Raw genomic sequence first — 27,011 nt, forward strand, 5'->3', positions numbered from 1 at the left:
CATAGAATGGAAGTACAATACATGAAAGTGGCGCTCAGAGTTAACCAAAATCGCAGTCCCAGCTGTCTAATTTTGAGAAAGTAGGAGCTGTGTGTTGAGCATCCTCAAAGCTAGCTGTGCTTGTTCAGAGTCTAAAAGGGATCTAACAGCCGCACTGTAGGCATGAACGACTGTAAAGCCAGGGGTTTAGTACTCGTATCCAGGTTGAGGTCTGCCAGAGATCACACACTGACACCCGACAGCGGAACCCTCCAAAGCGACACTCGATTTGTCGAAAAGACACTTTTTCGAAGCAGGCGGGGCCGCGGTGGAGGTGGAGCCGGCTCTGCCCGCTGCTGGACCGGCAGCCGAGCCGGAGATGCGCTGAGGTGCCGCGGGCCGGGCTTCCTGCAGCCCGCACACCTGGGAGCGGGGCGTGGGCGGGGGTTGGGAGCTCAGGGCACCGCAGCTGTAAAGCGGGCCGGGCCGGGCCGGGCCGGGCGCCGTGGCGGGAGGCGGCAGAATGGAGCGCTGCGCTCCCGCCGCGCCGGAGCAGGAAGCGGTGGAAGCGTGGCTGGACGATCACGGCGACTTCACCAGCTCTTACTTTGTTAGAAAAGCTACGAGGTAAGACTAGAGCGGCGGCGGATAGAGGCAGTTCCTTTTTTACAGGAAAACCTCATTCTTTTCCATTTCACTTTGCTGCCTCCAAAGAAAATAAAAAGCGACTCCCACCCCACCCCCGCCGCCCTCGCTCTCGAAAGAGCAAGAACTGAAACCACCACGCAGCAGCTCCGTCCGGCTGCCACCGAAGGACACATGCGGCGCTTCCCGGCGGGCTCTCGCCTTCAGTCCCCGGTCCGGGGCCGCTCTGCGGCGGGGAGCGCCCGCCCGACACCGCGACAGCTTCAGGGAAGTTGTCCCAGCCCTGGGTCTCCCTGTCCTGGGCTTTTAGTTATTTGTGTTCTCCTCGGTTCAAAACAGACATGGTCAATTTCTCGTGAGTAGCGAGCAACTATGTATTTCCCCGCCCTGCGAAGTAGGTAGAAGCCTCAAAGAGCATCTGATGTGTTTGCGGAGGGCGGGTTATGTCAGTGCTCAGTCATCTCAAAACAAAGGGCTGCTCTTCCAGGGCTCCGTCACCCTGTGAGTTTATCACCTTTTTTGACATGACGGCAGCTCCCTGAGCGGCGAGGGCCACGGGTTAAGCGCTGATGAGACGAGCGCGGAGTATTCGAGACCGGAGCTCCGCCCGAGGAGGGAGGCTCAGGAGCCCGTCCAGTGGGGAGAGCGCCTCTGGGACGCTGCGCCTTCCCCCGGGAGGGAGGCGAGGGCGCAGCCCGGGCAGGGAGGGATCGCTGCCCGGATGAGCGGGGTGCAGCCCGGGCAGGGCGGCGGGCAGGGAGGGATCGCTGCCGGCAGGGGGCGGCGCGGGGCCGGCGGGCGCCGCCGCTGCTCAGGGGCGGCCGCTCCGCGCTCGCCCCTTCTCGGTGCCGGTTCTTGCGAAGAACCCAATGTGAGGACCTGAAGAGCTCGTCTGGGCATTTCTCCCCCCGTTGGCTTGACATGCTGCCTTTTGGAGATAAAACGAGGTATTTGCTCACTGTTGTCACACACTTCAACAGCGCGACTTCAAGTTGACTTGGAGTAAATTCGGCTATTTTTAGAAGTGGAGTCGGGTTTCCATTTTGAATATTTTCCGATAAACAAAGCCGTGGGGATGCAGAGCCCGGGCGATCTGCATCTCCCACGGTATATCTTAACAGGAGCTCGGGTTAGTAAGTCTGCGGTTGGCTCCTCGGACACGGCGTCTCCGCGGGCTCGCTGCGCTCCCGAGCCGCTCGCACCATCTGCTCACTGCTGCTGATTTGCTTCTTCCCCGAGTCACTTGGTGGGGATGGATGCGTTCTGAATCAGATTTTGCCGCTGCTGCTCCCTTCTGCATGGGATGGGGCGGTAAGAAGAGAAATCCCCATTAATAATTGACTCGCAGAGAGCTAGAAGGCTTCAGGGGTCACCTGCTTGCTTGTGACCATCTGTCAGGCAGCCCCCTTTCTTCTGCTGCTGTTTCCTTTGGTTTATTTAACAGGAACAAAAAGGCCTTTAAAATGTATTTTAAATGTTGAATTTTTCTAAGGCTGTAAATAGGTGCAGGTTGCATAGGTAGAAGTCGTTAACCTTGATACTCTCCAGAACACCAGTGTGTGGTGTGGCACTGAAGGGCAGCTTGTTTGCCCAGGAAATACGGTGCTAGCAGCTTTGAGAAGTAGGATTTTCCCAGTTCAGCCTATCACACTTCCTTTGGAAACTGGATGTACTATTGAACAAATAGTTCAATCATAGCTAATTAATAGTAAGCACTGTGTCAGATTTGGTTTCTGCATGGGCAGGATGGGTTAGCTATTTTTTTTTTTTTTTCACTCTGAGGCACAGTTTTGAGTTTGTGCCGTTCTGAAAGAGGCAGTACTTAAGAAAATACAATTCAGTCGAGTCTCCACGATGGCAATTAGAGAAGGGTTTGTAGAAAGACTATGGACTTTTGAGCCCTGGCTTCGCAACAATTCTGTGATGTTTCTGAAATGACGGGAATATTGCAATTATCCCAAAGAACTCTTCTCTGCTGTCTTGCATGGAATTTTCTTTGTCCTTATTGTATAAATAGAAAGTGATATATAATAAGGAATACCTCTGCTATATGTAAGTTTGTATTTGAAAAGACAAATTACTTCGCTGTATATTGGTTCAAAGATGATAACATGTAGAGCTGAGTGGTTTGAAAGAACAGCTGTACTTTATAAAGAGGTTTAGCATTCCACTTGGTAGTGTTATTTAGGGCTTGAAAAGAGAAAATCCTAGCGTCTAATACTGTGCTTTGTTTTAGCTGAATCTTTGCAGAGCAGCAAATATTGAACAAAGACTATGCTGTTAATGTTTTGCTACTTAGCATTGTATTTACTCTCTCAAGTAAAGCAGGGTTCCCTGAGCTAGTTTCAACACTTTTCTGATTGTAATTTACTGCTTCTCTTTTTTGTTTTGTTTCATAATATGCCAAAGTTCTCACAGGTCCTAGAAGCAAAAGACCAAGAAGTTAGTTAATCTGGTATTTTGCAGAGCACAGAGACATATTCAACTGCACATTGTGAGGCACAATTGCTAATGGATAAAGATAGGTTGTGTATCCATTTCACAAATATTTCTACATAGGAAAAGATCACTAGCTCCATCATTTATGACTGCATAATACAAGCTGTTTCCACTCACATTAATGAGCTTTGAATTAGAACCTAATTTAGCAATTTATAATGAGTGTTGAATAGTTAATATATTTCTTCTGCGATTAATCAATTCCCACAGTGTTTTATATGGTAGTTCTGTCGGTAATTTCTAGACACAAAGAAGTTCTAATTAGAATATGTATGCTTTGTTATTTTTTTAAAGTATGGGGTTAGGATTATCATCTCATATAATTAAGTAGTTGCCTCCTGATCCAGTTTGAGTAGGGCAGTGATATTAGTATCTGTTGTTGTGGTTTGAATAAAAGTTGCATTTTCTGGGGAGGTGGCACTTTAAAAGATGTTTCTTTATATTCAAAATTCGTTCATAATTGGCAAAAGTGGCAACTGTTGTAGTTACTGTACTCCCCAGTTCATGTTCTGGATTCCTGGGGAGAAGGGCTGCAGGTCGTCAGCTTAACAAGTGTGCACCTGTGTTCCTCTCTCCCCTCCAATGTGTTGCAGAAGATGAGCACATTCCAAGGGCTTACACCTTGTATTTTGATCTGCAACGCCTTGAGGCTGGCAGTGTCTGCAGTAAGGCCACATGCCGGCCTTCTTCCAGGCTGGTCTGGCTTTATGGATATTCTCCAATAAAACTGCATTGATTGACTTCCACATGAGCAGTGCGAGGCTACCATCCTACAAGTGTGTAATCCAGGTGAATAGCTTTGAGTCCTCCCTCCATTGAGTAGGTGAACTGGGGTCCCATGAGTAGGAAGGTATGGAATCAGATATTTATTGCTTTATTTTGTACCAGGGAAGTGAGTGGCATATGGAGGCAATATACATAGCTGTTATCTGTGAGGTGCTGTTCCAGGATGATCAAAGTGCAGCACAACAAAGGGGAAGTGTCACCGGCACACTCGGGGACAAGATGAATTTGGTTCACTCACTGAGGCCGTGCTGGCTGACAAAACTTCTGGCTGGAGAGTTTGCTACTGCACACAAAAGGGCCAAGAGTTTTTAAATGCCTTGCTCCTATGAAGCGTTTTTTATTTTCTCCCAGGTCTTGTTATTTTTCCCTTCCCAAAGTTTTAGAATTGCCTGTCATATTCTGATTTCACAGAAACATTTTCAAGTAAGGTGATTCTGCTTTGTTGCTGCAGCTATGGTCATTCTAACTAGATGCTATAAAGGCATAATCTGCTGGGGTTTGGGGGGTTTTGGGGGTCACATTTATGGCTAAATTCATTAGCCTTTTTGCCTTCCTGAAGTTTTATCTTTTTACATTCCTTTAGAAAAGCAGTGCATATATTGCCATGCTCTAACATCACACTTATTTCAACCTGCTATGGAATATTTCTGTAATTCTGACTTCCTGTTTGTCCCTGTTTTAAAAATATGGGAGTGATTCTTAGTGCTCCTTGCACTCAGAAGCATCAGGCTGCCAAAACAACCAAAGTAAAATTTCTCTACTCAATTTGAGGTAACTGTATTCTTGCAGGCAGCTTTTATCTGATTCCCTAAATGTATGGTGTGACAAAGGCAAATTATTGACCCAAATCCTATATGCCCTTCAGTGGAAATAAGATTATTTTGTTAAAAATACATCTTGGCTTATTAGCAGGTTTCAGAAATATTTACAAATGAATTAAGGTGGGGCTGTATATGGAAAAATAAATGTTCTTAAGTGTATGGTGCTTCACTGAGGATTCCAGAACTGGTGATTACTGGGAAACTGTGCTAAAATTCAGATACTGCATTATTTGAATGTATCAATTACATTTATTACTTGGAGAAAACTCAAGCACAGTTGTTTGGGACATTTTTTTTCTTATTGCTCGCTGGTGGATGATCAACTTGTAATGGGCTGCCTGCAGTACTACATTAGTCAGGATATTTGCCTCCTAGCCTCTGTCTAGAGGGCTTTTTAAAATGTCTTTCAGTCTGAGCCAGCTATCTGAAGTTGAATTTCCTAAATATTATGTGTCATATGCATTCTCTGCATTGGTCGTGTGTGTTAATTTTTTTGTAATTGAATGAAAATTCTGATTTTCCAAGACAAAGTTATTGAAAGTTTTCTGCACAGAAAAGTGCTTTGGCCTGTGTTTTTCTTTAAAAGGTGTTGCATACCAAAAAAGTTATAATCCTAAAAAAGCACAGGTATGAACCATAGACACTCCTAACATGAGTTTGGTGAGTAAACAGTGGGCTTTGGACTTCCATGATTGAAGGACCCCAGTAGCACAGAATCCTGTGCAGATAGTTGGGATATGCTGAAAGGGGACTGGCTTTTCTAAGTTACCCAGTGTAAAGCATTTACAAGAGAGCTGCAGACCCACTGATTCTTGGGACCATGGCTTGAAACCCACAGGAAGCAGTAGTGTTATTGCAGGGGATCAGAATATTTTTTCCCACTTACTTGGTTTTATTGGATGTTTACCAAGCTTTTCTGAGAATTAAGTACAGGAAAAAAAATCAATTTCTGTGTGAATCTTGCAAAGTTTTCTTGTTGGTATAATGATGTTCATAGTTATCCTACTTATAAATAATGTATCCATATCCTTCCTTATGCCTTTCATGATAACAGCAAAGCTTTAAGATGATCCCAAAATATTTTTAACTACTGATTCAAAAAGCATTCAGGAAGCTGAGGAATGTTACCCGTATTCATCAAGTTGCAAATGTGATTGACTACTTCTGGCATTTGTTGCTGGAAATAAAGCGAGGTGAGTGCTGGAGTGTTTTGAAAGCAATCTCTAAAACAGCAATTACTGTAGACTGAAGAAACTGTCATTTGAGGAGTGATAAGAAACCATTTACTAGCAATTTACATCTTAAATTACCCCGAAGCTCTAAACTGAACTCCTACACAGAATCTTTGGTATGGAGATGAACTAGTCAGCAGAAACTATGAGTAGCTACAAGGAGAATGTGCTTTCACTCAGTTCCGCTTGCCCTATTTGATAAAGAAACAAATGGGTGTGCAGAATACATTAATTAAAAGACACTGGTAAATCTTAGAGGATGGGTAGAAGATAAGATGGGGCAAACAACCCTGGCAGTTAACATCCCCTTTTTGCCTCCTTCTGTTTCAGGCTGACTATTATCATATTACAGTACTTTTGATCTCCTCTGCAGGAGACTCAAGAAAAATCAACACCTTTCTCTGATTTCTAAGTTATAGAGAATCATAGAGGTTCTGTTTTAGGTATCTTATGGAGAATCCTCATGTGTGGAGGATATAGGCAGTACATTATTGACTTGAACTAATATGCTACCATCTACTTCAATTTTTGCTATTAAATAATTTTGGTTTTGTCATGGAAAAATATGGTTAATAAAAGCACAGTATCAAAGTATTTCTTTTCCTTACTGGAAAAGAAACATACATAAATTTATATTGAATACTTTCTCATTTATATGATTGACTTGAAGAAAACTGTATTTTAAAAAGGTCATTAAATACAAAAGGAGCTATTTGCAAAGTGCCGGAAAAGAAGCCCTACTCAATTAGCCATCATGGATAACACAGTGGTTGTAATTTCATATTGAGTCTGGCACTGAATATATCACCACAAGATTTGCTTAGTAAAAGATACATATTTACCCACTTATTTGTGCATTATGGATAACTCACCCCAGCAGAGAGAGCCATCCCAGAGCCTCTGCTCCACTTCAGTTATACCTAACCTCTGGTTTAGGAATTCAGGTGGAAATGAAATGAAATAGTGCTGAAGATCTACATGTGGTCTCCAAGCTCATGTGAATTTAACTCTTAATCCATTTTTCATTGAAATTACTGGTATTGTCCTACTGCTTTCCCAACAAAAGCATTTGGTACCTAGTTATACTTAATTTTTTCTTTTTTTGGGGGCTTGGAGCAAGAAGCAAACTTAGGGAGGAGAAATAAAGGTCAGGTTTTAGAGTTTTAACTTTAATCCCTGAGGATTTATTCTCTCTTTTTTTATAGTGCAACTAGAATGTCTCCTCTGTGGAAGAAAGCTTTCTTGTAAAAAGGCAATTGAAGTTAGGTCATTAAAGAAAACTTGAAAATAGCCAAGAATAGCCTGTCAGTGTTAGTTTTCCAATTTGAATACTTTTGCTAGAAATAATAACACAATCTCTGCCTTCTATTTTTTTTTAAAAATGAGCATTCAGACAAGATGAAAATTTCATCATTCTAAAAAGTTATTTCAGTCTCTTATGAGCATGGTTTGAATCAAGAATTAATGTTCTAAATTAAGAACTGTATCCAAACAGAAGTCATTTGTGCCAATTGGAATGTTTAAAGCTAAATGTATGCTAATATATTTAACCGAGTTGTGCTAGAAAACTGGCACTGTCATAGTTCCTATTCCAGAACTGCTTGCCTACCATGGTGAGAAAAGGCATCTCCACTAACTATAATTGGGAAGGGTTTAAGGAAAAACATCTAGTGTTTTGTCAATCTACTTTTAGTCAGTTTGAAAACACTTCTTTTACAGTCAGTTTACTAATTCCATCTAATGAGGCCTTATACAATTTATTTAAATCTTTCCATTGCTAGAAAAGAGACAAAGGCACTTAGAATGTGATTGTGAAATAGGAAATACTAGAAAGAAAATGGGAAGGCAACTATAATATCCAAATGGCTTTGCATTTCAAACTCCTTTGCTACAACCGAATAGTTTTGGAGTTTTTGCTAATGCTTTACATGATTTCTGTGTCTAAATTATGTCAAGATGCTGGAGAGAAATTTGAAGACATCTAGTGGTTATTTTATGGAAGGGAATTGAGAAAACAGTTATGAAGTTTAGCTTAAAATGTTGATTTCAGCATTGTCAGGATTAGGCTAGAGGAATTCAGACACTTGAAAGTTGGCATTTTCTAGTAGGCAAGTTTGTAATCCCTCTCCTCAAGTGTGTTACCAATAACTGCTGCTTTGAATGAAAAATTAGCAGAACAGTCCACGCAGCTACTAAAATGTAATATGTTGTATATATGAGTGGTTTGTGAGTGACAGAGAAAACAGGGAGTTATTTGCTGCTTCACTGAAAACTACTTTTCGCTATGTTCTGTTATGGAACTGCAAGTGTTACGCTTTCTTTGTGCAAGGTAAGGAACACACAGCTTTTATTGTCATTGTTGCATCTCAGTGTTACCTTTGCGTTCTGTTTTTTGTACATTTTCTCCAAAGGTGCCAAGCAATTGTGCTGAATGGTCACATTGATGAGTTCTTACATAGGCGATACGTAAGCAAGACAATCACAACCTGGCTGTTAAACACCTTCACTGTGCTGGGTTTTTTTTGTTTGCTTGTTGGTTGGGTTTTTTGTTTGTTTTTTTTTTTTATAAGTCTGCTGTGATTACTTTGAAGATAATCACAACAAAGCAAAGATGGGTACGATAAATTATTTAATATTCCCAGTCTATGAGTAGCACAATGATTAGTGTTGTGTCAGTGTGGTTTAATGCATATAGCACAAGAAATACAGCAAAGTTCTCTCCAGCTCCACACGTGCCCTCCTGTATGACCTGGCTCAAGACATATTGCTTCCTTGTGCCTGTATTTTTTCAACCATTGATTTTTTTGTTTTTATTGCCTATTAATACTGAAAACCTCTTGCTCTAGGGACAGGTTTACTTTCTGTGCAGCATTTAACAAATTGGGGCCAAAGTCTTAATTCCTCTGAAGCTTGCAGGGTCTCATGTACTGCAGATTACGTGTTCTTGTATGTAAGCAGTGATAGAGGGGAGGATCCCACAGTCTTTTTTTCTTTTTTTTTCTTCTTCAGTGTTTTGCCTACCATTGCATTTTTATCCCCTTCTTAGCACAATCATTTCAAAATTCCTCTCCAGTTTTGTCATCTGCTGATGAAGTCACCAGCCAAATTCAGCAGTCACTATTGTCGTTTTTCATAGAGGAAAGATTGGATTTGGCAGATAGTGACTAAAAAATAATAACTTCATATTCTACTATTCCTGTTCATGAGCTCTGGGATAAATTACATCTTTCTTGAGTGAAGGTTTATATTAAAGGATCATAGTGCAGTAAGGGATGCATCCTGGTTGTGAGGCATATGGGTCCTGTAGCTCTTCAACTCAGTGATTGCCATGGTGGGATAAGAGACACTGCACTGAGTTTTACTGTGTGCATGGATCACTGTGGATTGGTATCTGCTCCTGCAACTTCTAAACTACAGCCCATATCTTGTCCTTACAATCAACTCTTGACAATGCCAATGCTTACTAAAGACTGCTCATATGAATAGTCCCAAGTGTTGGTTTCTTCCTGCAGTCCTTTCAAATGACACATTAATTGTACATGGCACTCGTTGCTAATTTCTGGGAGCCTCACTCATGGCTTAGGACTTGTTTGGTGTTGGATATCTGCTGAGCTAATTCTGTGCTGTGAGAGTACTTGTGTTAGTCATAATACCCTTCTTGTCATGCATTGTTAAATAGACTGAGTATCAACAAGTGGACGTGTGTCAAGATACCGAGAGATTTTAAAGAGAGTTAGAATACGTCAGCTAATGCAAAATGCTGGTTCTTCCACCCGTGTGTGTACTGGGTGAGTAAAAGGAGCTAAATAGTTTCCTTGTTAGAAGAGGCATTTGGGAAAGGTCACTGAACACTGTTCTTTTTCCAGTTGAATTTGAATGGCTTTCCTGTTGCCCAAAGTAAAATGCTTAAAAGGCTTAAAGCTGAAAACCATGCTATAACCAGTTTAGTTAAGGATTTGTTGTTGATGTTAATCTAAAGAGCTTTCTGAGAATCATGCACTATGTTGGCAAATTATTGAGCCATCACCCAATAGAAATTAAAGGACAGGAATACATTACTCATAATTATTCAGCTCCACATATAGTTCTGTTCCATGTTTAAGTGCTTCATAAACAGCGTGGATACCCAACAAGTAGTTCAGTTCTTGTTAAACGTAATTCCTTTCCTGCGAAATGTTTTACAGCTGTGTTCCACATCCTTCAATAACCTCCATAAGAAATGGAGGTTATTTTACTCAGTAAAAAGACAAGGGGGTAAAAAATTAATGACCTCATGGCCACAGTTTGAGAACAGGTATTAGTATTCAGAGTACACTGTTCATACTGATTGCTATTGCTACACCATTAAAGCCTGGGGAAATCATAACCCAACACTGTAGAATAAATAAAATGACAGGTTTCTACTGATAAATCAAATTTCTGCTGTAGTTTTTTCTTTATGCATGAAGAGTAATAGATTCTTTCTCTGCCTTGCATCTTTTATCAACACATCCACATATGTAAATTCATTGTAAATCAGGAGAAGGGAAAAGGATAGCTTTTTATATTCTCCTTTCCTCAGGAGTAAGTAGGCAGTGAATCAGATTGCTCTGCAAATTGCTGTTGCCCAACAACAGCACAAGTTCATTTCCAAACATGCCTTCAAATATGTGCATTTGCAATTACATGGCTTCCGAGCCTCATCAGTTGTTGGTACTATATCATTACTGCTACTTTTCAGTCTTACCTCCCATTAATGCCAGTCCTCAGTACTCAGAAACGAAGTCAGCACACCTGTGAATCTGGGTCAAGTCAGCAGTCTTCTTTAAAACTACCAATTTTTCTATAGCTGCCTTCTTGTGTCTGAGGTTTAAATGCCTCCAGCTGGCATTTGCAGGTTCTTTTCTGCAGCCTTAGTGCTGGATACTAGTTTTGTTTTGGAGAAGCTAAAATTTCCAGATAATATTTTATTTTGAGGAGATCAGAGTAAAACAAAAAGGACCCACTTATAACAAATCTGCTAACAACAGTTAGCAGCACTGATTTTAGAGGTTGTACTGTATTTACATACAGAATTTGGTATCTTTTGCTTTTTAATTTTCTTAGGGATATATTTTTGTCATTTTAATTGACAGTGTTTATTCTTATTCAGTCTAATAAAGAAAATTCTAAGTGTAACCAAATACTAGCTTCTTATTTTGACTCTCAGTGAAACAACTTTTGCACATGTGACTCTGTCCTATGCAAATCATATTATGCATTGCAGTATTGAATGGTCACAGTTCTCAAATTTAATGTTTATCCTGTTTAAGTAATGGAAAGTAATATTGTTGAAGTCAAATTTCATATAATATATAAGTTGTTCTTTGCTTCACTGCAAGAAACACTTGCATGACGTTACTGCACAAAAATAGGTATCACTGCTTTAATAAAGGAGATTCATTGGTTTTTAATAATTCAATTTTTTATAGCATTTTTTGGTTTTTTCAAATTTTTATAGCATTTTGTTTTCCTACAGTTGAGGTCTCCAAATGGTATGTGATTGAAGAAACTCTTTCAAGCCTTCCTAATATAAGTCAAATGCATTTCCTTTTATGGATGGCTTGCTATTAAAAATAATATTGTTGAGCTTGATGTTTTAATTGATCACTTTGCTTTGAGTTAAGGGTTAATTATGCTTGCAGTATTGCATCTTACAGCAAATACAAAGGTGTGCTCTAAGGAAAATAAGATTACAGTACAGTGCTTTTCATATGTAACTTATGAAAATACGTTCAGTTCATCAGTTACCGATGCGTGTAACTGATCAGCGGCTGACTAACCTGACTGAGTTCCATGGCTTCATTCAGCTTCACTCTCAGAATTCCTGTGGTCTGCTGGGCAAATAAAAAATATCCCAAATTTAAAACATGACCACCATGAAAGGTTTCCAAAAGATCAGACTTGTTACTAGGATTTTTGCTGTTCCTAGGCTCATATGTTATGTAATACAGCAAAAAACTATTTCTTCTGAGAGTAGGGCATTTGCTGTAAGAAATCCTTGACACTGAGCAAACAAAATAAAAATCCCTGCATTAAAAAAAAAAATCAAACAAAAGATAAAAAAAAAACCTGAAAGAAAAACCCCTCAGATCTTGGATGAGAAAATGGTATCATGATAAAAAAGGTATACTCATTTTATGATGATATGCTGCATTTAGTAAGGACATTATTAGGGTTGGCTTTTTAGTTCTAAATTAATTTGAGAAGCACAGTTAAATACTTGAGATGCATGGCATTTTTTGATTGGTGGTGAGCACTTAAAAATACAGTTTCAGGGGTTTTCAGTATTCGGGGTTGAGTTAGGCAATGAGTGTCATCTGCAAGGAAAGGAAATAGTAGGGATGCATGAAAACAGTCTGTTCATATTTTGGAGGGGGTTTAATTGGTAATAATCATGTTTCTTTGGTGGTTTTTAAGCAAAGATTTTATGCTTTGAGTCCAACCAGAATTTTTTATTAACTTCGAGGGCAGGGAAGTCAACGTAAAAACAGTTTTTTGGCAACAAAAAAAATAGGAAGGTCTGAGAGAATTAAAGTTTGAAATTTTTTTTTTCAGAGGCTAAAACCAGAAAGTTTTGTCTTCAAATGAATATATATGTCTTATACAGAAATCCAGATCTTAGGAATGGAGAGGACTGGAACTTTTTAGTCATAAAATGACCATGCAGACTTCTGATCTGTACTCTGAAAGCCACAGCATAAGTGGTCCTCCTCTGCCTTATTCAGGTATTTCCTCTAGGCAAAAATAGCTTTTTTTTTTTTACAGGGCAGAAAATATTACTGCTTAATCTGGGCTAAGTGCTGCATAAAATGGGAGAATATTGATATAGAGGAGTCTAAAAGTGCATCAGTATCCTCTGTCTGAAAAGGTTTAGTTATCCTCTGTGTCAGCTTCCAATATGTGCTAGAGGATTTTCAGTTCACATCATTTGCTGTATTGTTGGTTTTGTTTTACAGAGAAATGGTTAATGCATGGTTTGCTGAGAGAGTTCACGCCATCCCAGTCTGCAAGGAGGAAAGCAAGTCCCAGAGCGAAGCCTGTGCCTGTCACCAGCCTGCCTGTGCCGAGACCACCAACTCTGGGATACCAGTGAGGAAAATCTCTGCTTCTGAATTTGACAGACCCTTAAGGCCTATTTTTGTCAAGGACTCAGTAGGAGCAGTGAGCTTCCTCTCTGGCTCTGACAAGAAGGAACAGATGCCTTTGCAATCTCCAAGGATTGAGACCAGTGCAGGGGATCAGTGCTCGAGACTATTAGAACTTGTGAAAGATATTTCTAGTCACTTAGATGTCACAGCGCTTTGCCATAAGATCTTCCTACACATCCATGAGCTGATCGCAGCCGATCGCTACTCTCTGTTCCTGGTGTGTGAGGACAGCTCCAACGAGAAGTTCCTCGTGAGCAGGCTGTTTGATGTGGCAGAAGGATCCACCCTGGAAGAAGCTTCCAACAACTGCATTCGCCTGGAGTGGAACAAGGGCATTGTGGGTCATGTGGCAGCCATAGGGCAGCCTCTCAACATCAAGAATGCCTATGAGGTAAGGCAAGAAAATTTATCTTCAGCAATTCTTGAAACAGAAGAAGCTGCCATGTTATCAGCTGCTGGAATATTGCCATTTTAGTGCCTGTATTTGGTGCTGTATGGACCTAAAGAGGTCAAGATGCAAACTTGACACTATGGTTTTGGTTATAATACATGTATTATAGATGCATGTGCATACAGAAACATGAAACTAGGACTCAAAAAATGAGAGTTCTGTTGAGGTGATTATTCAAAGTTCAGTACTGAGGTGAAGAAATGAAACAAGCATTCTCTGGTAAAAGCAAAACCACAAACCATGTTTATGAAACTGTCTTCCTCTGAGAGTACAGATCTTAGTTTATTTCTGTAATTTCTTCTAGATAATAAAAGGTAAACTAGGTATGGTTAATCCATGAGCATATTTTTTATAATGATGGTCTAGGCTCAAAAACAAGGCTTCTCCTAGGGTTTGGGTTTTTTGTTCTTTATAGCAGTAGTCAATCTATTGGCACTCGTATTCCACACAATCTGTTGTTAACACACTGATAGGAACAACTTTATGTAATTATTGGCTGGTAATGAAACTTTTGTTATCCTGGGTGACTATTAAATAAAATATTAAACTTTTCTTAATCTATTTACCAAGGAAGAAAAAGAACTGGTCTTTAGGCTAGTAGTCTAATTATTTGCATTTTCTTCTTGTATCAGGATCCAAGATTCAATGCAGAAGTTGACCAGATCACAGGGTATAAGACTCAGAGCATTCTCTGTATGCCAATAAAGAATCATAGGGAAGAGGTAAGTTGCAGTCTTGGGATCACTTCATGAAATATTATTTCCAGTCATGGTGATGCTTTAAACTTACATTAGCTGGCAGTCATCATCTTCCAACTATTTTTTTTAAGCAAGACTGCTTATGTTTGTTTAGACTGTAATTTTATCTTATCTAGTTGAGTAATGTAAGCCAAAGGGATCTGTCAGAAAGAGTTTAATCACAAATGCAGCAGTAGAATATATGTATTTAACTCCAGAAGTGCTGTTCCTGCTTCCTGTACTCAGTATCTGTCAGCATTAAAGTTCTCTGCACACTTACTGGTCTATCTCAAATTGTGATTAAGTTACTGTACTTCAGCTTAGCTTGTATCTATATTGCTTAATTCAGAGGGCACAAAGTGGGTTTTATCGTTTTCTAAAAACCTGATTATTTTTACTCTCTTAACTCAACGTGGTTCCTAATTTATTACTTATGAGCTAAGTGCCTGACATCAGGCATTGAAAACACACGGTGTCAATGTGATCCAGAAAAGTCATCCTCAAGTAATAACTTAAGTCACTCCTAATTTGAAACAATGTGAATCTGCTCACTGAACTCTTTCCCATATTTCCTGTCCATGCTGCTTCTCATGGGAGCTCTCTCATCCTGTCTCATGCTATTGCAGTAAGGAGAGTTCTTATTATGGGCTAACAACACCTTCTTGCCCTGAGTATTTGAAGAGGGAATTCAGTAAAGTCCATGAAAGCCAATGAATGGGGAAAAGAGGAGATGGATTCTTTTGGAGTAAGGAAAGTATGGTTGGGTTTTCTTTGATCCTGACTGTAGTGACCTTTAGCCACATAACCTGTTCTCAAATACTCATAAAATATAAGGCTCTCCATATAGTGTGTCAGCTTTGGAGATTTTTGTCTCCTGGAATTCATTTATTTTTCAGAGCATTTATAGTTTGCTTCCAGAAAGCTGAAACTCCCAAAAGGAAGTGTTGCCAAGATTGATTTGAAGACATGGTACCTTTTTTCTGCTCTTCCATCTTTCACTCCTCTTCTAGAGTGTCACCTTGATTTCTACTGCACTGAACCTTTTTTTTAATTAAATTAATTTATTAAACTCCTGCATGAACTTGTTTATTGAATCTTTTTCTATCCAACTCAGATGATTGGCCAGTATTTCCCTTCTTCATGTACTGCAAATTTCAGCCTAAATTATTTTGTTCCCTTCTTTTAAGGACAGCACTTGATCCTCTCCTACTCCCATTCCTGCATAAAAGTCTTCCCCTTTTTAGCTAGCAGCAGGCTTCACTGCTGGCCCTGGGCCAGGAGATGCAGATGCCATGTCAAGAACTGTCAGTGGTCCATGTCAGGCTGATGCAAGGCTTCCAGTTTCACCCAAGCCATGCCATTTTCTTTTTGTCAAATGGAAAAAGATGGTATGCCCCACTGGGTGCAGTAATGCACTACAAAGCTCTTTGCCTGGGGAGTGTGGAAGTGCTCACTTCTCACCAGGTGCTGGTGGTGGGTGGGGAAGCAATGAGAGCTACAGTCTGTTTCTCCAGTCCACCATGACTTAAGGGCTGAATAAACCTGCAATGGGCCGTGTCTTCTGCCAGCTTCCTCCTCCTGAGTGCATCAGCAAGCGGAAATGAAGTGGGAATTTGTTTATTTTGACAAGTTCAGTGAACCTGAAGTTTGAGGAGTCTTATATTTACAAGCAATAATTTGAAGGTGTTAAACTGGAAGATTTCTTACAGGAAAGGATGGCAGTCCCTGGTTTTTTTTTTTTTTTTAGAGTTTTACAGTCTCTACCAGAAGGTTTTTCTCATTCTCCCTGTAACAAATGACTGACATGTTTTTGGAGAGACAGTGAATCAGTCCTTAATTTTCCACTTGCATTCTGCTGCTTTTTCTGTTTAAAAGTCCCCCAAACAACAAAACCAGAATACTGGCTCCTCCCTGTTAAAATAATAAATAGATAAAATTTTTAAATCCCCAAAGTCCCTCTAGAAATACTGAGGCTTGTGAATGCTGCATTAGCCCAGGATGTCAGCAATCACAGTCAAAAGATGGTTCTGGAAGACATCCAAAAATAAATGCTGAGAAAGAGGACCTAGTGGGGCTTTCTGTTTGTTTGTTTAGTATTCATGCTATTTTTTTAAAAACAAAAGAGTCAGTAATGGAGAGGAGGAAAATCTCATGCTGATTACTAAATCCTCTGGGCCTGATGAAGTACGAAGATTTTTCCAGTAGATGTTTTCCACATTTGCCTATATTTCCACAAGGCATGTGAGAAACCAAAGTCTCATTTAAAAATAACAGCTAGTAAAAAATTCCATAAATGAAAACAATTTGATTCACAGAAGAGCTCATGGAAAGGACCCAGGAATTAGTAACAATGAGACACATTGCAGTGCAATAAGAGGACTTTGCCTTTGGTGTGGTTTTGTAGACACTTGCAAACAAACAGTCATTTTGACAGGACTGGATAGGGAATAGCCATCCTTACTTCATTCCTCAGCTTAAAGCAACTTGTGGAGCTCTCCAGCAGGTTTGGGATACCTGGAGAATGGATGGTTTCTGAAGCACAGAGCCACCACAGCTACCATACAACATCTCCAGGTGTGACACGATTTTCTGTTATTGATTCTTTTCTTTTTTTTTCCTTTGCGCTGGACATAGTAATTTTCATAAAAGGCAATCTCAGTTTAATTTCTACTCAAATTGGTAGGATTTTCTCATATGGAACTTTTAGCTGAATTAACTGAGACGTCTCTCCCAGGCTGTAGGCATGTAAGATGGAATTTCCTAGTAATTGGCTAGGGAAATGTTTACTCAGTGTTTACTCAGTTGTTCGGTTTGTTGTTTACTGGGCCCTATCTTCTGTCACTGGGAAGTTCTTCCCAACAAATCAGGGGTGCTACTACTTACAACAGCCTTAGAAAATCCCCTGTTGAATTTTACAGTGTAAAATGGGACTGGGTGCGTCACCTTTAGCCAGCTAAGTTATTTTCTCCCCCAGCAAACCCTTCAGATAGCACACATCCCAGTCATTGCAGGATAGAGCAGGCCTAGCCAAGCTGATTTTAAACAGACTCAGTTCCACCATCAGTCTTGCTGCAGGATTATGGAGATCAGTAATTTGCTTCTTGGATGGATTTTCAGCTTATGCTGAGACGCATATTGTAGTAGCTAGACTGTTGCAAAGCATGGAGGCTGCTGCTGGCATGAACGATATAAAGGGATGTGAAATTTTTGTTGATAAAAAATGAAAGTCTGTAAATACAGTTCTGTCATTGCCTGATAATTTTAGAAGCTTTAATCCAAGCTCTGCAAGTCCAGGTGAGCAAAGTAAAGTCAACACTACTTTGTCTTCTGTAGTGGGTATGTTCTCTTATCAAAAAAAGTCAGCTTTCCTATTTCTGTTACCTTTCTTTGGCTTTAATGTAATTTTCCTTCACGTGCCAGCAAAGTAAATTAAAAATATATCTCCTTAAGAAGCAATATTAATTACATCAGAAGTCAGCTTAAGTAAGAACCTACTGAAAAAGGCACCAGCTGCCTTTAGAGCTAGAACAGCTTTCACAGAGTAAGGCCTGTAAATTTAATTGCAGCATGAAACTATCCATATAAAATCCAGAGCACAGTCATCAGCATTGAAGTCATCAGTCGTCACCCACTAGGCACTCTAGGTAGCCTGCTACTTTTAAAGGCAGGACATGGCTATTGCAAGAAAACAGTAAAAATGAAGCTATCTGATAATTAGAAGAAATCTCTCCTTGTAATGTGGATCAGGATTTATTAAATTGGAAAAATAGCACAGCTAGAAAGGAAAGGTTAAATGACAAGTAGAGCACTGGAAGATCACCTGTGCTACTAGCAAGAATACAATCAGAAAGCTGTGCTCCAATGTGGAAAAACATTGTGTGGGCATGTGAATCAGCAGTTGATGGAAGGTTTGTTCTTCTTTGGGACTTAAAGTAAGGGAACAATTTCATCATCAGAATTGCTTTTTGTCTTTGTGGTCTATGTCTGTATTAGGTGTTCTGAAGGGAAAATAGCAAAGTACTTGGCTTCTGATCCAAGGGGGATTTCCTTCTGCTCACCCCCTTATGCTCTTTCAATAAAGCAAACCTGGAAGAAGGCTCTTGTTTGGAACAGCAGATAGACTGTGTTCTATAAAACCCACCTGCCTAGTCCAAATTGGAGGGAAAGCTCAGGAAAAGGAGTGTGTAGCACTCCACAGTACACTGCTTACTTCAGTGATTTAGGCCATAAGCTCACAGGTGCCAAAGTATAAGCAGACCCTAATGACTTCAATCTTTCCATTAACTTTGGTTTTCTTCCGCCCAGAGTAGTATCTTAAGCTTTTTAATTCCCTGTCTAGCTGAGCCCAGAGCAGTTGGTCACGTTTGATTCAGTTTTTCTGCTGGTGCAATCATAACTCGCAGCTGGAGATTACAGATTTAGCCTATTGTTATTTGTGATTTGCTCAGAATAAGTTTTAAAAATGAGGATTTGGGTTTCATGCTGTGCTTAGTATTCTCTAAAATGCAGGCATATGTTCTCCATGGCCCCAAATGCTACCACATGATTGACTTTTGTCCTAATTACATAATTACTTCAGTAACAGGAGCAGATCCTCTCAAGTTTCTTACATCTTCTCCTAATTACCTGGTTGCAGGCAAGACTCCAATGGCTAAAAAATTCCTCTCTGAAGTTTGTCATTACTGTCTCTGCACCATATTCTATGGAATTTTGAGAAGTGCACTGAAGTTTTAACTGACATAAATGAAGCCAGAATCTGGGCCAGTTTATTTTTTAAAACTGTTCACTTTGTATAAAAAGAAATGGGCACAACACAAAGTTGTTTGGAAACTTAGAATGCCACTGAAACAGTGACTAAAAAGAGAAAGGCTTGCATATGCACAAAATTTTTATCCTAATCAAGTCAACGTAAGTTTTTAGCAGGTTTATTCTCCTCATTACTTCCTGCCCCTTCAATTAAAATTCTTTATTGAAACACCTTATCAAAGATCTAAAACTGATCATTGCTCTTGGAACACCTGCCTTTAACATATCTGAAACCTGGAGTGCTGATGACAGGCGCCTAAAAAGATTTTTTTTTTCTGTATTAATATGGTACTTTAACTGTTTCCTTAGAACTTTTTCTTAAAGCACTGCACACTTTCCTTTCATGGAGGGGATGTATTGAAACAACAAACATTAAAGTATTCACCTTTTGGGTGAAAAGCCTCTGGCCTTAAGGTTGTCTTAGCTCATGCTGGATCAAATCTGGAAAAAAAAAATTAAATCAGCACCCAGGGAAGACAATGGCATGACAAGAGGCCTAAGCATTAATCTCTGCACATGTAGATTAACATAAAAGAATAATAACTGGCTAAGGGGTTTGCTTTTATTCAAAGTCAGCCAGAGGAGAGTACAGGCTGGTGGTACACTGTTATTTATAGAGAGGAAGTCCACTGGATGAGAAATATTCCTCACTGAAGTAAGAGGTTTTTGCCTGTGGGAATAAATGGGGTTGTATGGAATGGAGCTGACAGTTGAGCTGTATTTCAGACAGACATTTTTGAGCCCACAGTTGGCAGTGATTCATGTTAAAGAACAATGGCCTTACTTACGGCATCAGTATTTTGGGAATGCTGGGCTGAGAGATAGTAAATTGTCTTCTTTTCCATTACAAAAATAAAACCACGTCTTCCATCAGTTTAGCAGTTACAACTTTACCATGAATAGTTCAATACAACTTTTTCAACACGCTCAATACACAGTTTTCCTCTGATAGTGTTTATCCTAAAAAAGCAAGATGAAAAAAACTGATCATTAGCATTTTGCATTGGTTTTACATTAATTACACTTCAAACAAAGGAAGTTCTTTGCAGCTTTTTCTATCAGTTTCTGTAATCATGGAAAAAAATCTGAAAATACTAAAAGCTTTGCATTATACTTTGTCGGATTAATAATACTTTGTCTCAAAAGGAATGGAAATGCAGAATTATATTAGGGAAAGGCCTAAGGTCTTCAAATCCTGTAATCTATGAAATGTTTCTGCATGAGAGAGAAACATTTATTATCCTAACAATTTGATTTAATACTGAACTAATACCTGTAGTAATCATTTATTATCTTACATAAATAGGTCTAGAAATGGAATCCAGTTACAGACCCCTACAAATTACATGATTTCTCCATTTTGAATACACTAGGTTGTTGGTGTGGCTCAAGCAATCAACAAGAAATCTGGAATTGGCGGCACGTTCACTGAACAAGATGAAAAGGTATAAAAGCTGGATGCTTATGTCTCTTCTGTTTTCATAGGGGAAGGGGAATGGATATATTTTTAATTTTCCTGCTGCTCAGAAATTTTTAATTTATTAAATATTAAACATCTGTGAGGATGTGAACATTCCTGGAAATAGTGCAAATATTTTTCTTTATAAGGCCATGAGAAATGTGGATGTGAAATAATTTAATTTCTAGATCACTGTGTCATATATCTCTGAAACACAGGCTTACTCTACTGGAATGCATTGTAAAATGCTTTAATAAATTTCAATGGACATACTTTTTAATTACTTGGCTCTAACTCTCCTGGCAAGCCCAAGAAACACAATTTGAACAATGGAGTGATTCTCTTTTAAATACCATATCATTTCTCAGTATAGCATTTGTAGGAAAAGAAAAAGCTTCAGATAAATTACGAATATATGAGAGAGTCAGGAGAGCAGACAATAGAATGGATTCCTAATTCTCCCAGTACAGTTGCTTTCCAAAACTTTCCAGACTTCACATTCAAATTAGTGGGGCAAAACCCAGGCTGAGCTCAGGCTGAAGAAGTTGACTAAAAAATCAGCAATAAAAGAATCAGAATTCATCCTTTCTCTTTGAAAACTTCCCCTTTAAGACAAAATGCATTCTGAGTATTTGTACGATACCAGAATTAATCTCATCCTGTATGAGTAAAAAAAGTGGGTTTGCTGTTAGTAAATTTTTATTTTTACTTCCCAAGAGATTCAAGTCCCTCAGAGAAGCTGGTTGTTCTTGTGGTCAGTTTTTCTAGCTAAAATATGCATTGCTGCACAATTATTTTTTCCTTGAAGCTGCTTTTCAGATGAACCCTACTTGTACCAAGATAATGATCTTCATATTTTAGCTTAATAAAAGGAGAAGGGATTCCTGAGGAAATAAGAAATGATGAGCAGCTGAAAATTACCCAGATCCTGAACGTGTTTTTGCCAAAGATAATAAAAATATAAAGTAATACTTCAGAGTGAAAACAAATCATTGCAGTAGCTTATCTTTGAATAGAGTTCAAATGCTGTGGGACATTATCTCTGTGAGATGTTGATGTTCATTTGTCACTAGGATTTTGCGGCATATTTGGCATTTTGTGGAATTGTTCTTCACAATGCTCAGCTGTACGAGACGTCTCTGCTTGAGAACAGGCGCAATCAGGTATGGCCAACAGGTTTGTCCCAGGGATACAGAAACTAGGAGGGTCTGCAAGTAATCAGCGCCTCCTCTTCCCGTTTCTGATGTGGTAGTTGTTCCTTGACTGCTTTTAATCCCTGTGACTGAATGCTGTGTGTCTGATAAAGCTCTCACAGGCTGCACTGAGAAGAGGCTGGGCACATTCCAGCCTGAGCTGTGAGAAATGGCTTGTCTAGGGGAAGCAGGTAGAGCCATAAGATCAGAAGATTCATTCTATGTTAATACACTTGATATTACCTGCAGTTATCCTGTGGTTCACCATATGTATTAAACAACCAGAGGTGTCAGACTCCTGAAATTACAGGCAGGAATATCCCTGTGGAATAGCAGAGGGCATACAGACTGTTCCTTTAAGCTGTTACCACTGTAACAGTTACTAACCATATTTTCAGTAGTGATCAAATGGAAAACTGAATTTCCTTCCAATTGCTGTAGCTCTGCTTTGCTGCCAACTTGGTTTTGATGAGTTCTTAATGCCATGGCCTTTATGGGTGAATATGCTTGCCCTGTATCATGTGATAATGGTTCAGAGAAAAGACTAGATAGCAGTTCTTTTAAAATTTTGCTCGTAGGTCTGAACTTCCAGCTATCAGTGTTTGTAAATTGGTACAAATTTGGATAGTTTATTAAATGCCTTCATGTTTCTTGTGAGGAAAATAAAATGGGCATATATGAGCAGCTAGGTTTTTCAACAGTAGCTTTGAAAAACAGCAGACTATCTAAATTATGTTTTCACCAAATAAGTTAATTAGAATCTGTTATAATTACAACCAAGAACAACTGTGTTCAGAAGTCTTAAACATAAATATCAGTGGTTTGAGAATACACACATGAGCCATAGGAAAATAGGTTTCCTAAAGGCAAGTAACTCTATTGTCTGGATTTCACAGGTTTCATTTGACCTATTAATGCCTAAATCTATTCTGCTTCTCTGACTGAAAAGATCAGACAGCTTATTGTGCTATTTAATTCTTCCATTAAAAGTGTCAAACTGGCTAATACTGACTGTTACCTTGAAATCTGTGGTAGCCAAAACTTACTTCTGGTCACAGGCATAAAAATTGTCTTTCCTGATTCAGGTGAGAGGGGAAGACTCAAAGACATCAGTAACAATAATTATTGCATAAATCACAATTAGTCAAACCCTCACGAATGACCTTTTCTTCAGGTGCTTCTTGACCTTGCCAGCCTGATTTTTGAAGAGCAGCAGTCTTTGGAGGTGATCCTGAAAAAGATAGCAGCCACTATAATATCCTTCATGCAGGTGCAGAGGTGTACCATCTTCATAGTGGATGAAGATTGTCCGGTGAGTATGTTTATTCTGTCTGAAGGCAGAAGTGCTTATTCCCTGGGAGTGAGGTTGTCTTCCCTCTATTCTCATATGTTCTGTTGTCATTTCATTTTCTATCTTTTGTGACAACTGCTTAGGTTGGGTATTGACATGAGAGGCTCTGGCCTTTGTTCAGTTAAAGAATTTCTGTGCTGACATATAAATTTGGCACAGCTTGTAAATACTGCCATTTCTTCTCTGGGCCATGACTAAATCAAGACACCTCAGTGATACTTAAAGTTGTATCAAAAGATACCCTTACGGTAGGATCCACTATGTTTGATGACATATGTGGAATGAAGCTAAATTTTACACTTGTCCTTAGTACAGAATAGGCCTTGATAACTGCAACAAGGTTTTAATGAGTAATACTGTTCTAAATAATGGCAACCTTATACACCTGTGTATTCAAGCCTCCTCTTAATATTCCAGGATACATTTTCTAGTGTCTTTCACATGGAATCTGAGGAATTAGAGGATTCAGCTGAAAATCTGAAGAGGTAAACCAATTAATTCCGACTTTTGTTCGTCCTAGGAGAATTCTGAAGAAGCTTACGCTTTTAATATTCTTTTCATAATAATGGACTTATTTCTGCTGGATCCCATGTACTACTGCTATTTTTATAGAGCAGCTTTTCCCCTGAAGTGGGCCAACTCTCTTGCATTAAAAGGGTCCCACTGAGCAGAGCAGGAGAAGGGCTTGATCTATTCACTTTGCCAGTCTAAGAATATATTTGTATTTCAAGGCTAAGCTATGGAAATACACAGAAGAGCTGCTCTAAAACTGATTTCACAGAAATCTGTGTGGATTACTATGTTATAAAGGAGACATATTCAAATTAGTATATAAAATGCTTTAAATCAATTCTTTTAATCATTATCCTCAACTCATAGATAAGGAAGATGACTCAAATAATATGTCAGACTAATTCAAGACTAGAGTCCTAAATTTCTATCTCTCATTCATCTTTGGGAAACGTCTAAGGAGTTCAAATGGGAGGAAAAAAAGCAATAAAGAGCTGAATTAAAATACCCAGATAAAATAGTTCCCAAAGTTAGCCTGAACCTCTCTATTGAAGTTTGAAAATTACTGTCTCTGTCATGAAAAACAGTTGTTTCAAATACTGTCAGAAAGAGACACAGTTGTATATAAAATACTCTACCGCAGGTATTTTGTGCAGGGAGGAAACAGATTTTGAGCCCCTTTGATGTTGTTTTGCAGTAAATATTTATCATATTAAATCTAATTCCATACATTAGAGAATGATATCCAAAGTGTGTGACCTGAGCAACTAAAAGCTGTTGAGCTGTGTTAGTTTCAGACAGTGTTCAACCAGAAAGTACAGAGGTACAACAGCCTGGTAAGATCACAGGTGAAAAATAAAATTACTCTTGAGTCCTCTTCTACTATTTAAGAAGGGAGCCCTCCTCCTCATTATCCCTTTTATGGTGACTAGTTAACAGACTTAAAATGTTATTTACCGCTTGCATGGGCTGCCAGGAACATATTTCTCATACCTGATAAGGAAGAGGAATCTTGGAGGCTTAGTTGCCTATCAGACTCTTGTTCATGAGACAGTGCAATTAAGCCTAGGTCTGCACTGTGAATCAACCATTGCAGTTACAACTTCTGCTGTGCTTGAAGGGCACAATTTCAGGCAAGAGCAGAAATATAATGACATGGATTAGATGGGAAGTATTACTTCACATAGTATTTCAGGCTTGTTATGCAGTCAAGGACACTGAATCAAGCCCCAGATCAGACTGTTTTTCAGAATTGTGGGGCATTGCCTTGTATGTGTGAAATAACAAAAGAATAATTCCTCTCCTCCAGCCCTGGAACCATCTTTACACCCGGAGGATAACTAAAGTCAAGCCAAATGTTGGAGGGAAAGAACAAGAGCTTGATGGGAATAGGTTTCTAAGTAGGATATATGTCCTCCTCCAAGGCAGGCAAAGGGCCTAAGAGAATTAAAATACCTTAAATAAATTGTGGCTTAAAAGGTGGAAATTATTGTTTCTGTAAAGATAATTTATATTCTGATTTGGAATAGACAGTTCTATTTCGGTAACAGAACCTCCATATGACTGATTGTATCTTTACTTTTAGAACAAATTTGAAATGAATTTAGCAGCACAAAATTCACAAGTGATAGCTGCTGCACTCTCTTGAATTAATATGAGAATTTCATCCAGTATTGGTTTTTCGGGAGTACTAGATTTTTGAATGCAGTTTGTTTTCAAATAGTTCTGTTTATTTCTATATAAACCCAGCTGTTCATTCTTTGTCCTTCATCAATGTAAACTGTAGGGAATTGTTTATTTCTTCAGTTTGGTGTTCAGTGTTAATGTTGTTGAACATTAAAAATGGTGGAAAGCATGCACCAATCCTGCCGTTTTGTGATGACAGCTGGATTAGGATACAGTATTTGAACTCAACTCCATTATATATCTATTGGTTGTATCTATATATCCTTCTTTCATATGGGAAAGACATTCCTATTACCTGCCTGGCAGGTAATAATAATGAATAATGAAATTACTCAGTTTTATACAAAGCACGTCATAATAATGTTGTATCCTTCAGGGACCATGACACAAACAAAATCAATTACATGTATGCTCAGTATGTCAAGAATACAATGGAGCCACTCAACATCCCAGATGTCTGCAAGGACAGAAGATTTCCATGGACAGTAAGTAAAATAAGCTTAAGTTTGAAACTCAGAAATGGAAAATGTTTTTCTGTTTACTTTTAAATCTTTCTTGCATTTGTCTTATTATTTCTGTCAAGGTCACTCCGGTTAAAATGCTGTAGAGACACAGCAAGTATTGGGAGGCTCTCAGAAGTCCCTTTTCTCCTTTCCTTTCCCTTCTTGTTCTGACAAAGATTAATGTTATCAATGCAAGTTATTTTCTGCAGTGGAGATGGATCAACTTTACTTTCCTTTGGGAGCTTTTGCCTAACACTTCCTCAATGTGAGCTGGTGATGCAGTGGATGACTGAGCACAGGGATAATGAAGGGTGAGAAGGGAAGGTCACTTGGCAAGGTTCATGTTCCAGTCAGGTTTCCTTCATGGTCATCATTACCAAAAAGCAAACTTTTAATTATGTTTTTCCCATATTTTCAATGCAGAAAGTAGCAAGATGTCTGCTCTCACTATTATGTTTAAGCCTGTTAGCAAGGGGGTAATGAGAGTGAGAGGAGCTACTATGGTCCAGCAGAGGCCTTTTTACCAAAATTTGTTCTGAGATGCACAACAAAATGATCAGAAAATAGAGTTCTCAGTGTGATTGTTCCAGTAAGTGGAAAGAAGGGGCAAGCTCATGGTGGGGAGCTGGGCTGTTTCCCTTTCTTTTCCTATGCAAGGTTTCTTGGATGTTCTGGAGTGGGTTTCTTTGATGGATTAAGCAACATAGGAATTGAGTTCTCAGACTAACCCTGTCTTAACAGTAGGTCTGGAAATACTGACAGAATCCGATATGATTTTGAAGACATTTAAAAATAAAATTAATATCTTGAGAATCATCCAAATAATTATTTGTTGGAAAAGGGCTGTTCAGTAAGGTTAGTTACTTTGATTCTTTTTTTTTTTCCTGGAATTCACCTTATGTATGTAAAATAAACCCATAAAAAGAAAGCAATAGTGCTTTTAGAAATGTTTTTCAGCAACACAGAGACTGTACTTGCACTACAGCGGGTAGGGCAGGACAGGGCAGTAGGATAAATGTTTTGAAAGCTGATGCACCCTGACATGAGGGAAATCCCAGGTGTTGCCAGTGCCCTAGAAACCTTGGCTTGCCTCTTCCTTTGGAGGACATTCAACAGCACATTTACTCACCTCGTGAAAATCCTGCCAAGATACTTTCTATAATCCTTGCACAGCAGCAGAGAAC

General features: G+C 39.2%; 1 protein-coding gene across 11 annotated transcripts in view; it reads left to right on the forward strand.

Moving 5' to 3' along the window:
- The window catches only part of PDE5A (phosphodiesterase 5A), a 105,786-nt gene that overhangs the window by 55,196 nt on the left and 23,579 nt on the right, over nucleotides 1-27,011 (forward strand). For 4 of the 11 annotated variants that reach the window (XM_041716006.2, XM_072928801.1, XM_072928802.1 and 1 more), the window contains 7 exons: nucleotides 12,940-13,522; nucleotides 14,215-14,304; nucleotides 20,499-20,570; nucleotides 21,658-21,747; nucleotides 22,952-23,089; nucleotides 23,546-23,613; nucleotides 25,701-25,809. In XM_041716006.2, coding sequence (XP_041571940.2) covers nucleotides 12,940-13,522; nucleotides 14,215-14,304; nucleotides 20,499-20,570; nucleotides 21,658-21,747; nucleotides 22,952-23,089; nucleotides 23,546-23,613; nucleotides 25,701-25,809 — 1,150 coding nt within the window. Of the gene's footprint in view, nucleotides 1-295; nucleotides 607-1,275; nucleotides 1,572-1,692; nucleotides 1,936-3,716; nucleotides 3,913-5,784; nucleotides 5,924-12,588; nucleotides 12,709-12,939; nucleotides 13,523-14,214; nucleotides 14,305-20,498; nucleotides 20,571-21,657; nucleotides 21,748-22,951; nucleotides 23,090-23,545; nucleotides 23,614-25,700; nucleotides 25,810-27,011 lie in introns of those variants that run through there. The other 7 variants (XM_030272016.4, XM_041716005.2, XM_072928804.1 and 4 more) reach the window with 6 other exon arrangements.

The sequence above is a fragment of the Taeniopygia guttata genome, chromosome 4 (genome assembly GCF_048771995.1).
Source record: "Taeniopygia guttata chromosome 4, bTaeGut7.mat, whole genome shotgun sequence".
NCBI lineage: Eukaryota > Metazoa > Chordata > Aves > Passeriformes > Estrildidae > Taeniopygia > Taeniopygia guttata.